Source organism: Dromaius novaehollandiae, chromosome 20 (assembly GCF_036370855.1).
Source record: "Dromaius novaehollandiae isolate bDroNov1 chromosome 20, bDroNov1.hap1, whole genome shotgun sequence".
Classification (NCBI taxonomy): Eukaryota; Metazoa; Chordata; class Aves; order Casuariiformes; family Dromaiidae; genus Dromaius; species Dromaius novaehollandiae.
Genome location: NC_088117.1, coordinates 11,653,013 through 11,666,126, shown reverse-complemented (window position 1 = coordinate 11,666,126; position 13,114 = coordinate 11,653,013). Strand labels below are relative to the sequence as shown.

The window sequence follows — 13,114 nt, the reverse complement described above, 5'->3', positions numbered from 1 at the left end:
TGTTCTTTACAAACAAGCTTCTCTTCCCGCTTTTTCCAGGCAAAATTAATAGGCCATATTTCTTGCCAAGGTATCTAGGATTAATGTTTATTTAATAACTAGAACTCTCAAGACTTAATTTTTCAGAGAATACCATCTTTTAGAAAACACCTTACTTCTCTGCTTCCTTCTATGACCTTCCACTGTCACTTGGGACTGCATGTCGCCTACAGATCCCACCTCCTCTCCCAATGGATGTTGCCTCTTGTTGTCTCCAGTAGTAAATGCAGTTACATTGCAGCAGAAAAAACAGGGACATGATCTAGTGCACTGGGATCCAGGAGAATACTGCCAAAGCCTTCATTTAGCCCAGTCTTTGCTATAGGCAGCAATATTTCAATCTGTATGAAACAAAGCTACAAATCATCCATAAAAAGTCCAAGCAAATCACTGAAGTCTGGTTTTTTTGTTTAGAATATCTAAAAGCAAGGACTATCTTGTACAAAAAATGGGGTTAAGAATATTTTCCTTTCCTAAAAAGAATTTATTCAATAAACAAGAGGGGACAACACTGGGGACAAAAGTCAGATTTTAAGGGCCTAAATTTCTGAAGACTTATTTAAAGTTCTAATTACATATTTATTGTAAAGTCACAGAACATTATTTCTATACTGAAAAGTCTACAGTTTTGAGAGTTAAAACTATGGCTTTGTGCACCAATATAAATTCATTATGAAGTTTAAACACCCAGTATAATTCTGAATTCTAGACTCATCTGTATAAATCACAAACAAGCTAATACTGAAAAGCTGAAAAAATGAAATTGTCTTAGTGCTTCTGAAATTCTGTCACTAACTGAATACACAGATTCAAAAAAAAAGAAAAAAAGGAAAAAAAAAAAAAAAAAAAGAAAACGAAAACCCACCAGCCAGGTTCAGGAGTCTGACAGCCCTAACTGCCATTCATTGCTAGTTCTATGTAAAGGCAAATTATGTGACTTCTGTATCCATGCTTTTACTTTCTTAGATATTCTATCACCATGTTATTCATATCACTTAACTTACAGATTTATTTCATTCCAAGTCTCTGTGAAAAGGCTGTTAAATTGTTTTCAACTTTTCTGAAAGCTTTTTGGTCAAATTCTTGCACATTTCAATGAAAATCAGGAGAAATAAGCCCTTGACATAAAGTTATTACAGCTACTTACAGGCAAAGTTTTCTAAGAGCACAACTAAACATAGAATAGCACATCTTTAAAGCATATTAGTTCTTTGACAGGATGAAGTGTCACAACAACAAAAGTACACATGAAATAAAAAGGAAATCAGTTAATGATTTTTATTAAATTTCAGTGCTTTCATAAAATAAATATGGTATATAATATCAAACAGTGAGAAATAAAGCACAAGCATGAAAAGCATGGTAACAGAAAAGTTACACTCATGACGGTGTTTAATACTTAGCACTTTAGAAACCATAAAGCCTTTAATTATTTACAAGCAGCAAACTATCTAACATAATTTACAAAGTTGCAGCAGCCTAGTCAAGAAGTACTGGAAGGGGAAAAATGGAGAGATTGCAATGGAAGACCTTCACTTTGCTCTATCTAGTTAGCACTTTATTACGTACCCTATTTTCCCCTTATGTACAAAACTCTTTGTAACTTCCATTATCTCAAAGTTTAATAATTACACTGTATTGTATAGAGCTTCAGTTCATCTCTAGGATCGGTTTAGTGCCTTTTGCACTTAAGAGACACATATTCAAGTAACACTTCAAATAAAAGTAAACATGTGCAAACCAAAGTTATAAACCTACATAACCCTCACGTAGTAGTGTCAAAACCAGATGTAGCAGGAGCATATTAACAGATTGAGTTATGTAGTAGCTAGAGAAACCTACTCAGAAGTCTAGCATGGGCAAAAATGGGAAATGCGAGTATTAAAAAAAATGGAACTGAACTGCAATTATACCCTGTTGCCCCAGACAAAAATTTAATCTGCTGAAACACAAAGATTTTTAAGGTCATAACTCAAGATTTAATATTTCAACATGAAAAGAAATCCAAGCCATTCGACTTATTTGGGGTTTTGAAACAAATGCAAATGTCTCTGTTTAAAAATTGCTTTTAAATGAGAAAAACAAATCAATATATATTAATGTATCACCCAAAATAAAAAAAACATACACACTCTTCATTTTAGAGCATGCTGCTCATTCAGAATAACAACAGGACAAAGAAAGTAGAATTACATTTCATGATGTCATAAAAACATTAAAATTTGTGATCCTTAAGTGCACCATCGTACAGGAGTAGCGTGCTCAGAGTGGAAATGTTCTATACCTACCGGAATCCATCTTTATTAAAGCGAATCTTTAGGACACTACCTGAAACTGAAATCAATAACAACTGTGCTCCATTCAGGTTGCCTCAAGTTTCAATCAGGCATATTCCAGCTAGTAGCACCTGTATGCTTCTTCATGATTGTATTCCAGAAATCTTTAAATTTGCAAACAATTTTTTTTAAAAAGACTGACTTTTGCAATCCTTGCAATGCTTATCATAAACAGATACTGCAAGTAAACCCTGTTCTGAGCAGCACAAGTTGGGGCTTTTTTCAGAAATCTGAGAGCTGGACTTAGTGTTGGCAGTAGATACAGTATAACAATTTGATGTATTAAAGTTCCTCAAAAAGTCTGAAAGGAAGATTTCCCTAAAGACCGTTTAAAAAACAAAACAAAACCAAAAACACTTCACCCAAGATCTCTTCAATCCTTTTACTGGAGTTCAGAGCTTGCCAACTTTAAGAATGTCAGGAGAAAGGAGGGAATGAGGCGGCGAGGAAACCAAACTAAATTATTCCCCATTTGTACCGATGAAAAGCTTCAAGTAAAAGGAAATCCACTTGTTAAAGACCTTGCTCCATGCAGAATCCCTCATCAGTTGAAAACCACAGTAGTTAGCATTGGGTGTAACAGCAGATCTATCGTTCATAAAAAACACTGGCATTGTTCCTTCATACTTCACTTGCATCCACGGTTTCTGTTTAGAAGCTTCTTAAAAAATGTTTATGGTTCTGCACATTTCATACCAAACTGGAGGAAAATGGTAAACATTTCTTCTTTCAGCACAATCCCATTCAGCAATCTTCTCCCCAAGAACTCAGTGTCATTTACGAGTCTGAGTCTTCTTTGGCACTGCAGGTCGCTTGGCTTGCCACAAGTGATTATGAATAGTAAGAGCATCCACACTGACAGACATGGTTTTGGCTGGAATCAAGTTAAACTGTTTTCTGTCTGAACTGTATTTATAAAGCTTGTCAATCATTTTCTTGGTGATGCTCTTTGGCCCTGTTCCAGTCAGCTTGTAGATTTCTTCAGTGTCAGGATAGTAGCAATAAAGTGCTCTAAACTGGCAGCCAGCATCACGGAACAAAATGATGTAGTGGTTGGCATCACATTTTTCTAGTTCCTGCATTAAAAATAAGTAAATGCACAAACATGCAGCTTGACCACAGTGAAAATTCAAATTATGCCAAGCTTTAGCTTTCTCATGTAGCTAAATAAGCATTTAAAGTTTTTTGAAACACTAGACAGTAACAATTATTTTCAGTCCTTTTATAAACTTGTGAGCTGCGATTTTAACATAGGGTCATGTTTTCCCTAAGTCCATGAAGTCACTGGAAGCAGAGGAGTCCCAGTGCAGGTATTTTCTCTTTTGTCTTTAAAGGCAACAGGCATTTGTTGTGTTACTGACAACTTTCCTTATTTCATAGGTACGTTCTAGGAAACTGCATTCACTACAATGTATTAATGGGATTATGAAATGAGCATTACAGATAAATCATTATGGCATGTGCAGTCATAATTTTATATTTTAATGATTACCTCTAATATTGAATTCTTATGTGGTTCATTCACTTTTCCAGCAAGACAGCAATGAGATATAGCATTGTGAATAATCGGTTTGTTTGATTTGCTGCTGGGTTCTTTAAATAATTTTGGACCTACAGAAGATAAATAAATAATTATTATTTGCCCTATATTTATAAACGTAAATCAAAACTATAAATTTTAGTTACGTTAAAGCTGTAAACTGCAGTAATTCCAAAATGGTTAGTACATCTTTACTGGAGGCAACTTGGACTTTAGCAGAGAAGAACTAAGGATTTAAAATATATTAATTACCAGTTACTTTAAAACAGAAATACTCTTTTTTTTCCTCTATCAGACTGAAACAGAAGCACAAATTCTTTAAGAAAACAGAGGCTTCTAACCAGGCTCTATTACTGACTCAGTATCACACAAGGTACTATCGGGAATTAAAGCTTGTGTTCTCTCTTCTTTTTCAACATTTTTTTCTACTTAATTTTCTGTTTTCCCTTTCCAAAATGGCATTCATCTTTTAGCAAAACCAACCAAACAAACAAAAAAACCACACGGACTGAACTACCTGAATAATAAGCATTTTTTCCTATAACATAAATCAGCAAGTGGCTACAAAGCTTTGCCATATCTATCATGTTAATTTCAAATTCTTCATGTATTAGTTCTGAAACACTGAGGTATTTTCATTCAGCAAAAGCGTAAAAAAGAAAGTTTCTCCTACAATAATTTACATTTTGGAGATACTAAACAGAATTAAATAGGCTTAAAGATTTCTCAAAAGTAATTTTATGACCTGTGATTAACAAAAATTGTCCAAACTAAAATGAAAATATTCACCTGTGTATTCTGCCACTGAAGCAATAGAAGATGCCGTTGAAGCATTTTCCCAGTCTCGTTCTGTGTTTCTGCTAGGATTTCTACTCAGGATCGGTAAGGACTCCATTGATTCGACCCTGTTGGAAAAAAAAGATAGACCAACTTTCTTCTCAGTTCTTAAATAATTCACCAGTTATATGTTCTGACTGAACAAACTATGGTCCCTCTACTCCCTCGCCTATATTACCAGATCCTTCCCACAAAATTCTATTATTCCTTTGGAAAAAAGCAAAAGGAATTTAAAGTTTATATAGACTGTCAAAACTGGCCGCAACACAGAACAGAAGATGAATTCACTAATTACCATCGTGTCTCTACACCAGCAACTTTATAACCGAAGCAAACAACACTGAATTCGCAATACCATTTACATAGACTTTAATTTTTTTTTCCCCCAATATCTCTTTACCGCTGAGACGGTGTGCCACCAGAGTGTACGCTTTCAGGTTCAGTTGTTGCTGCTGAGGCCAAAGAAAGACTGGAACCAGACTGAGCACTGCTTAAATTATCAGCTACAAAATAAAAGAGAAAGTGTGAAATTCATCCCGTTAAAGCAGATTTGCAAATTCAGTGAGAACAAATCAAAATCCTTACGTGTGGAGGAACACTTTGTCCCTGAATCACTGTAAGATTCTTCACGATGGACAGACTTTGGCCTGGGTTTCTTGGGCTTTGATTTGGGTTTTCCAAGACCTTGCTCCTCCAAAATTTGCTGCTGCTTTTTCCTTAAATATTCTTGCTTGATAAGTTCTCTTCGAGCCTTCTCTTCTTCTTTCCGTATTCGGTCCTCCTCAGCCTTGCGACTGAAAAGCAAACACAACATTCAAAATACAGTAATTTCCCTTATCTTAAAGGCAAAAAGAAGTAGCCCTTTCCACTTATGTTAATACCGGGCTTCATCTCTTTTCTGTTCTACTTCAGCCTCCAACTGCTGTTTCCGAATCCGAGCCTCCTCAGCTTTGCGCTGCTGTTTTAAAAGGAATGCTGCACGTTTTTTCGCCAGCTCATCTTCTGCTTTCTGTTCATCCTGCAAAATTCAAATTCATACAGAGCTTTAAGGAATAAAAGAAAACATATTAAATTGGTCATTACAAGATTGCTGGAAGATTCAGGAGGATTTTAGGAAAATGTAACCTAATTTTTTGGAAATTTTTACTTTCTTTGAATCGACAAGTGTAAATCAGAGAATAGACAGCATAAATAACTCTATCCTGACCTTTGAATCAGTCAATACTAATCATACTATATAAACCAGAACTCAAATTCACTGAAGTTGAGACAACCTACTTGGACTTCTATCGTTTAAACAGAAGTTTAGGAAAGTATTATAATGGTAGCACATTTGAGGAATTTACTATAATTAGCACAAATGAAAGTAATTAAGTGTTCCAAGACCAGTTCTGAACTTTACTTAACAAAGAGTAGACACACTATTTAAAAATAAACAAACAAAGCCCAACCCAACAACATGGGAAATACCAGAGTAACAGTACAACTGTTTAACAAACCTTTCCCCAAGGCAGAGTTAGGGGTGGAATGAGAAAAACTACTTAAATGTAATCCGCTTCCATCATGAGCCCTTCCAGTACCATCACAGGACAAAAATTAAAGTTGCATGAAAACCAGTAACTCCTTCCAACAGTGGGTTCTAAAATCTAGCTTCCTATTTGCATCTACAGGCACATGTCTAAATTCTCAATTAAAGTCTTGACCTTTAGGCTGCTAGGCTCCTTGCGATCACAGAAGTTTGGTTGTAAATGAACACCACCAGCCACCACACAGTCTAGACTCTTGGCTCCCTGACACGCTTGAAAACCTGTTCTGCAGTCATCTATTACAAACCTGCCTGTATTTTTCTAAATTTTTTTTTCTTTCAATTGATACAGGTTCACAGAATGCTGGGATTTCAAAATGGTAAATTCTTCCCATGACATTCTGTGATTCAGCTGTGCTAAATTATACACACATGCACATCTATATAGACATATAGTTTGTGTGTATACACATGCGCACACACACTATTGAGCGGAAGGGGAGAAAAGCAAGACTAACCCTGGTTTCCCATGAATTTTACAGGAAATTTCTCTAAATGGATGAAATTCTGGCCTCCTGGAATTAAGTTAAAAACCTTTCTCTCCAAAACAGTTCTTTTCAGATGCAGTTTTTTAAAAAACATAACATTGCAACCACAATGTGTTTGTTTCCACCAGAAGCTTCAAGAACAAAGCGGAAAACCAAGTTCTAATGCCGGAGAAATATGTAATAATAGCCAAATACTAAGGTAACATATTTACCTTGAAGAAAAACCCCACACCAGACTTCTGATCACCTTCACTAATTATGTCTGTAGAGCTATCCTGGTTTTCAAGTTCTCCTTCATCTGGAGCTTTTAAGTCAGATAAGTCTACTTCAATGAGATTAGCCTTGCTTCTCAGTGGCTCATCCACTGGGACATTTTCTTTTCCTGAGCCATCAGAACAATTTAATCCTGTTTCTTTTAAGCTGTTATTCACTTCTTTGCTCATTTCAGAAATAATATTTGCATCTTTGGAGGTTGAGAGAACAAGTGCCCGTTGATTACTCTCATCATGAAGTCTAAAGGTATCAAAGAAACACTTTTCTTGAGAGCCAATTCCATGATCAGGACTGTTTTCCAAACCAATTTCTGTTGGTGTCTTTGACAAGCTATTGCATGGAAATGGTCTTAAATGTGGTAAGGTTTCTAGACTTTGTGTTGGAGTTTTAATACGTGCTGAATTTTGCTGTCTGTCTTTTGTGACTTTCAGATCTGCTGGTCTTCCTGATCGAGGACTTCTTCCTTGACCAAAGCGAGGCGGCTTACGAAGACTATTCATTCCAGTTGGAGATAGGGGCTCGACAAAATGAATCGATGGTTTTACCTTTTGGTCCTGAGAGTTACTTCTGGTACCTGGTGATGGCACTGATGGAGATTTCATAAGTAGTTCCTGTTGCTGAGAAATCTTTAATATAGCCTGCTGAAGTGTACTGATTGTTTCATTTAGTTTTTCAATAGAAAGATCACATTCATTAATATCAACTTCAGCAATATTATCTTCTAGAAGGGCAACAGAAATAATCTTACTTTTTTCTAATTCATGTATAGCAGCAGAGTCTTTTGGTTTAAGTTGTTCAGCAAAAGCTATGCCTTCTTGCATTTTTACTTTTGTTACTTCTTGAGAATCATTAAGCATTTCTTCTCTCTCCTCGTCTTTCACAAGAAACTCCTCAGGCTTGGAACTCAAAGAAACTTCATCCAAGTCTTCACCATTGTGCCGAGGATACTCTTTTGGAAAATGCTCTGGTTTCAGTGGCTGCGGAGAATCGGGAGATTTACCTTTTTTAACAACATGCAAGAAAGCTGCCTTGCCCAATTTTAGTCGCTGCCTTGCTGATAAGGCTTCCATCTTCTTCTTCTGAGCTTCTATTGCTCTTCGCTTCTCTTCCAACTGCATATGAAGCTGCACCAATTCAGAAGCTAAAAGATTAACGTTATCTTTATTTTGTCTGTTGGGGCTTTGCTCTCGTTTTTGTTTCCATGTGGTCAATGGGGCTGGGCAGCTTTCTGATCCATCCGGTGTGGTCTTTTGTGAACTACTTGTGCTGGACTTTGTTTCATAGCTATTAAGTCTTTGGAGCTTTCGTTCTGCAAAATTGGTCATTCGGACACTCCCGCTAGTCACTGACACGCTGCTAACTTGAGAAATTGTACTCAAGCATGGACTGGAACGTCCACTAGCATCATCCTTATCTTCATGTTCTTTTACCTTCATATCTTCTTGCAACTTTGCAGATTCTTCCTCACCTATGTATTTAGTGACTATCGGATGGTCATCTATGACCACCAAGTCCTGTTCAGCATCTTCTATGTCTAAAAGATCTGAATCAGAGTCCTGTCTCACCATAGTCCATGTAGTATCTGCAACATGTGAATTGAGACTTTTCACATAACTTAAATTGACTTTGCTTGCTATGTCATCATCAGATTTAGCAGCATGAAGAAAAAATCCTCCAGTGGATTGCTCCTGAGATGAAGGATCTAAACTGCTACTAGCCAAAGGTCTGGAAGCTTCTAATCCTGCTTCCGCTAGTGCTACTGAGTCTGCAGTACTAGGATCTGCAACCGGAGTGAAATCAGAACTAGAAATCGGAGTAAAAGTCCTATTGAGATCACGGTCACCATGACAGCTATTTGTTTTCTTGCGGACCAAAGGCAAGTGTCCCTCGTTGAATCTCTTTGTTATAAAATTCCTTTGCTTTCCCTCCCCACATTCATCCTCCTTATTGATTATCTGTTTTTCCTTTGCTGGTTTTAGAACTGCAGGCATTAAAGGCTCCAAGTAAAAACTGTCCGGTTTGCTTTCTACAGTCTCACTGTTTGTTTTTGGAGACCACGCAGTTGCAACTATGCTGGGTACCCTGGCTGACGCGTTCTGCAATTCAAGGTCACCACGGTTTGGCCTTTCTTCAGATCTGATTATTGCAATAAGCTCTTCATCTTCATCCTCAATTTCAACATTGTTCAGCAAGCTCTTCCCATTAGTTTTCATTGATGGAGGATGGGGCTGGTTTTTTGGAGTCACATTAACAATATTAGAAGCAAGACTGTCTTTGCTGATTGATCTAGCCAGACTAATGCTATCACCAGACCCTGGGTCCACATCACTGCTTGCAGAATGATGAAGAGCAAATGGTGTTGGCTGAGACAGAGGCCTAGAAAAGATAAGAACAGTCTACTGATGCTCATGTACAAAAAGTTAGCATTTACTGAACTCAGGACTATGATATATAAAGCTAAAAGTGTTTGCTCCATTTGAAAAATGTAATCGAAAGCGACCGGTGATACTAAAAAGCAACTTCAGACACTTAAGTTTTCAAATGCTTATTGAAAACCATGCTTAAGACATTTTCAATTGCAAACCTAAAATCTGTAATCTCTGACAAAGCTTGCTTTTTAAAGAAAACAAAATTAAGCAATTCTCAGTCCAGTTCTAAGGAACTGATACTACATTACTACAATAAAACTGTCACACTATTGAGTGGCCATTCATTAAATTGCATTTTAATACTTTAAAGCACCTGTTACCTGGGTTTCTTTTCTGGCCATGCAAGAACTGAACCTCGTGGCTGCCCATCAACACGGGTAAGAGAATTAGAACGATGTCGATGACCTGAAATATTTTTAAAAGGTCAATAATTTAGAAATGGTTTTTAAACTAGCACTTGTAACTTTATTTAATAGCAAACACAATAAACTATTTCACCAAGAGATGGCAGCAGAAAACAGATTTGCTAAATCTCCCATAATAAAAGCTGCAACCAAACACATTTATGATTTAGCTGACCACAGTTCGATGCAATTTTAGATTATTAATGTTTATGAACTCAATCCCCCCTCCCCTGCCCCCAAAAAAGTTCCAGAAAGTTATCCTAAAACTTTCAACATCAGAAAGAAGCCTACATTTCTTTCACAAGCGATCATAAATAAAGGAAATATTGCTACATTAACTGAGTAGTTAGTATTACAAAGTCACTCAGATCATAACAAGTGCCCAGGTTGCTGTTCATAAACATGCTATATACTTTTCTCAAGGTAAATACATCTTCTGGATAAATATGCAATCTGGGTCTTGTCAGCAAGCAGCTATGCTGGAAACCAAAACTGCTCATAATCAATTACATTTTCAGAATACTTACACTCCTCCAAAGCTTAAAATTCAATCATTTGAAAAAATGAGAAAGAATCAACATAGATAGCAATACACAAAGGGTACCTGTATAAATACTACAGAAAGGTCAATTTTTATTCTCTTTATTCAGGAAGAAATGGTTTTCATTCATTACTGCATTGAGATGGATGGTCATCACCTGTTGAAATCCAAATTCAGTGTTGACTTACCGGGGCTATCTTCTCCCTGTAAAGATTTTTGTTGCTTTTGTCTCAAAGGCAGCAGTGGATGGGAAGGGCTAAAGGCAGGGCTTCCTCCTTTGCCACTAATTCAGAAAAGCAAACATCCATTAGTACAAGAAATGTTTTTCTACAGTAAGAGAAGAAATTACACTGGTAATAGGTACTCTGCCCTCCCTTAAAGCAAAAGAACGAATCATTAGTTTTAATGCTGATGTTGCTTAAAGGAAGAGAAATAAAGGTTTTCAGATGTAACATTACAGAAATAAACTATGATCTGAATTCAAAAATTTTTAAGCTTTTACATAGAGAGGATTTAAAATACGACTTTTGTAACACTACATAGAGACAGAGATTGAGTTATTTGTTGCACTCCAATTTAGCTCAGCTAAAAACCCTTGTCTTTAACCCTCTTGTACAGTAGATACTATTTAAGCTTGTATTCCTACCACCATTCATGGAATACAGCCAGTAAAGATGAGATGCTCGAACAGTTTTCATGTTTTACATTTTCTGCAAAACAGAAATTAGTCAAATTCTCTATAATGCAATGGTTACATTAAACGGTAAGAATTACTGGCTTATTCCAAACAACAGTGCCAAGTATTTCCTCAAACTTGAGAACGGAGAATATTTTAGAGACTCACTGCACACAACTCAAAATTCACTTAATTTGTAGCAAAATCAGAAAATTTAGCATTGGAAATTCCTAGGTTACCTAACTGGAAGAATAAATTAAAAGATTAGCCTAATGACATAAAAAAAAGACTTACAGATAGTCAGATTCCTCAGGGTGCAGGTAGTATCTATTGCAAGCTTCAGGGCCTGTCTGAGCTGAAGACTGCAAATCTGCTGGACTTGTACTGGCAGGGCTAGCCATGAAACTTCGTTTAGTTGCATTGGAAATAGGAACAGGTGGACGACTGCTCTTCTGCTGCAACACTGTTTTAACTGTACATATATTTATTAGATTAATGCAACTTATGCTAACCATTCAAATAACAAACAAGAACAGGAGTTTTTCAGATTGCAGTAGATCAGAGTGAAATAAAACTAACATGCAGCCTGCAGGAACAGTCTTTATTTGAAATATTTATTCTATGGTGACTTTAATGAAAACTAAGTAAATACTTAGTGGGGTTAGAGAAGAAGTTACCTGCCTATCTCACTCCAAAGCTTAGAGGTCAACCCACAAATGCATCTAGAACTAACTTCCCTTCCATTTTTACTACTTTCAAAGACCTTCAGTGAGCAGGAAGTTTGAGCAGAAATAAAACTCCAAAGGAAACAACACTGTGAAACAGCTTCATTATGATGCAAGTTTTTTTTTTTTAATGCACTTATATTTAATCAAAAATTGAAAAACTTACCATCTTTTATTTCCTGAATATCTCTTGGCTGTACAAAGTCTGGCTTGACATTCTCAAACCACCAGAAGAGTTCCGCAATGAAAACCATGACATTAGGCTAAAAAACCAAACAAACAAACAAAACCACCAAAACCACTCAGTTTGTTAATGATTTACCTATATTTAAAAATATATTCTTAAATATGTTTCTTACCTTTAAAACCAAAGGAGCATATAACATGTCCTCCAAAGTGAGGTAAAAACATTTGTTTAGATACTCATTTGAGAATTCTCTCAAAAGTTGAATATTATAGAGGCTGTCTGCAATTGAAGTTACCTCCTTCAAACAAATATCTAGAAAGGTGAAAAAAATGAATACATTACGACACTATCACAACAAATTAAACCTTCATCCACAACAGAAATATTACATACAAAAGCTTCACAGACTGTTTATATTCCATCACTTAATATTTATTGGCTAGTGCTGATACTTCTCCACCTGTTAAGTACCAGCAGGACAGGAAAAGGAAGAAGAAAAACACAGATAAAACAGTATCGATTCTGTATTCATTTTAGAACCCACATAGGCTTCTGTCTATTACGATGCAGGCAAAGTAAACAGTTTAAGAACACACAAGAGTGGCAAAATACAAGAGCAATTTAAAAAAGACATCTTGATGTGCAAATAATACAAGGCTTTTCCTACTCTAAAGCTATACAACACCAGCTACCGTGTGAAGATGGAATACTTCAGAGTTTCTATGTCTGAATCCCAGGTGAGCACATACCTTAGCTATCTGCTGTGAGACTTCATAAATACTTTGCTATGTAACGACACCTGCTTACAAAGCTACAGAACAGCTATGGCAATCTCCTTTTTTCTTCAAGAACAAATTTAGGAGGACTGAATACACTTTACTGAAAGGCTTTTAAATGTTGCGACAAGCTTTAAAATGATAAATTTATTATCAAACATTTGCAACCAAGAGTAAGAATAAGGCAATAAAATTGATGCTTTGATCCAAGGATGGAGAAATCTACTGAATTTATTCTCAAAGAAACATGTGTATCTGTCTCCTACCTGACATGACGG

General features: G+C 36.2%; 1 protein-coding gene across 2 annotated transcripts in view; it reads right to left on the bottom strand.

Moving 5' to 3' along the window:
* Positions 1-1,303: 1,303 nt before the first annotated feature.
* CAMSAP1 (calmodulin regulated spectrin associated protein 1) overlaps positions 1,304-13,114 on the bottom strand; it is a 30,471-nt gene continuing 18,660 nt past the window's right edge. For both annotated transcript variants that reach the window (XM_064523885.1, XM_064523886.1), the window contains 12 exons: positions 12,233-12,372; positions 12,040-12,136; positions 11,443-11,620; positions 10,661-10,755; positions 9,848-9,932; positions 7,038-9,474; positions 5,634-5,770; positions 5,338-5,546; positions 5,153-5,255; positions 4,705-4,820; positions 3,868-3,986; positions 1,304-3,451 (listed from right to left, as the gene is read on the bottom strand). In XM_064523885.1, the coding sequence (XP_064379955.1) occupies positions 3,149-3,451; positions 3,868-3,986; positions 4,705-4,820; positions 5,153-5,255; positions 5,338-5,546; positions 5,634-5,770; positions 7,038-9,474; positions 9,848-9,932; positions 10,661-10,755; positions 11,443-11,620; positions 12,040-12,136; positions 12,233-12,372 (4,019 nt within the window). In that variant the 3' untranslated portion in view covers positions 1,304-3,148. The remainder of the gene's footprint in view (positions 3,452-3,867; positions 3,987-4,704; positions 4,821-5,152; positions 5,256-5,337; positions 5,547-5,633; positions 5,771-7,037; positions 9,475-9,847; positions 9,933-10,660; positions 10,756-11,442; positions 11,621-12,039; positions 12,137-12,232; positions 12,373-13,114) is intronic.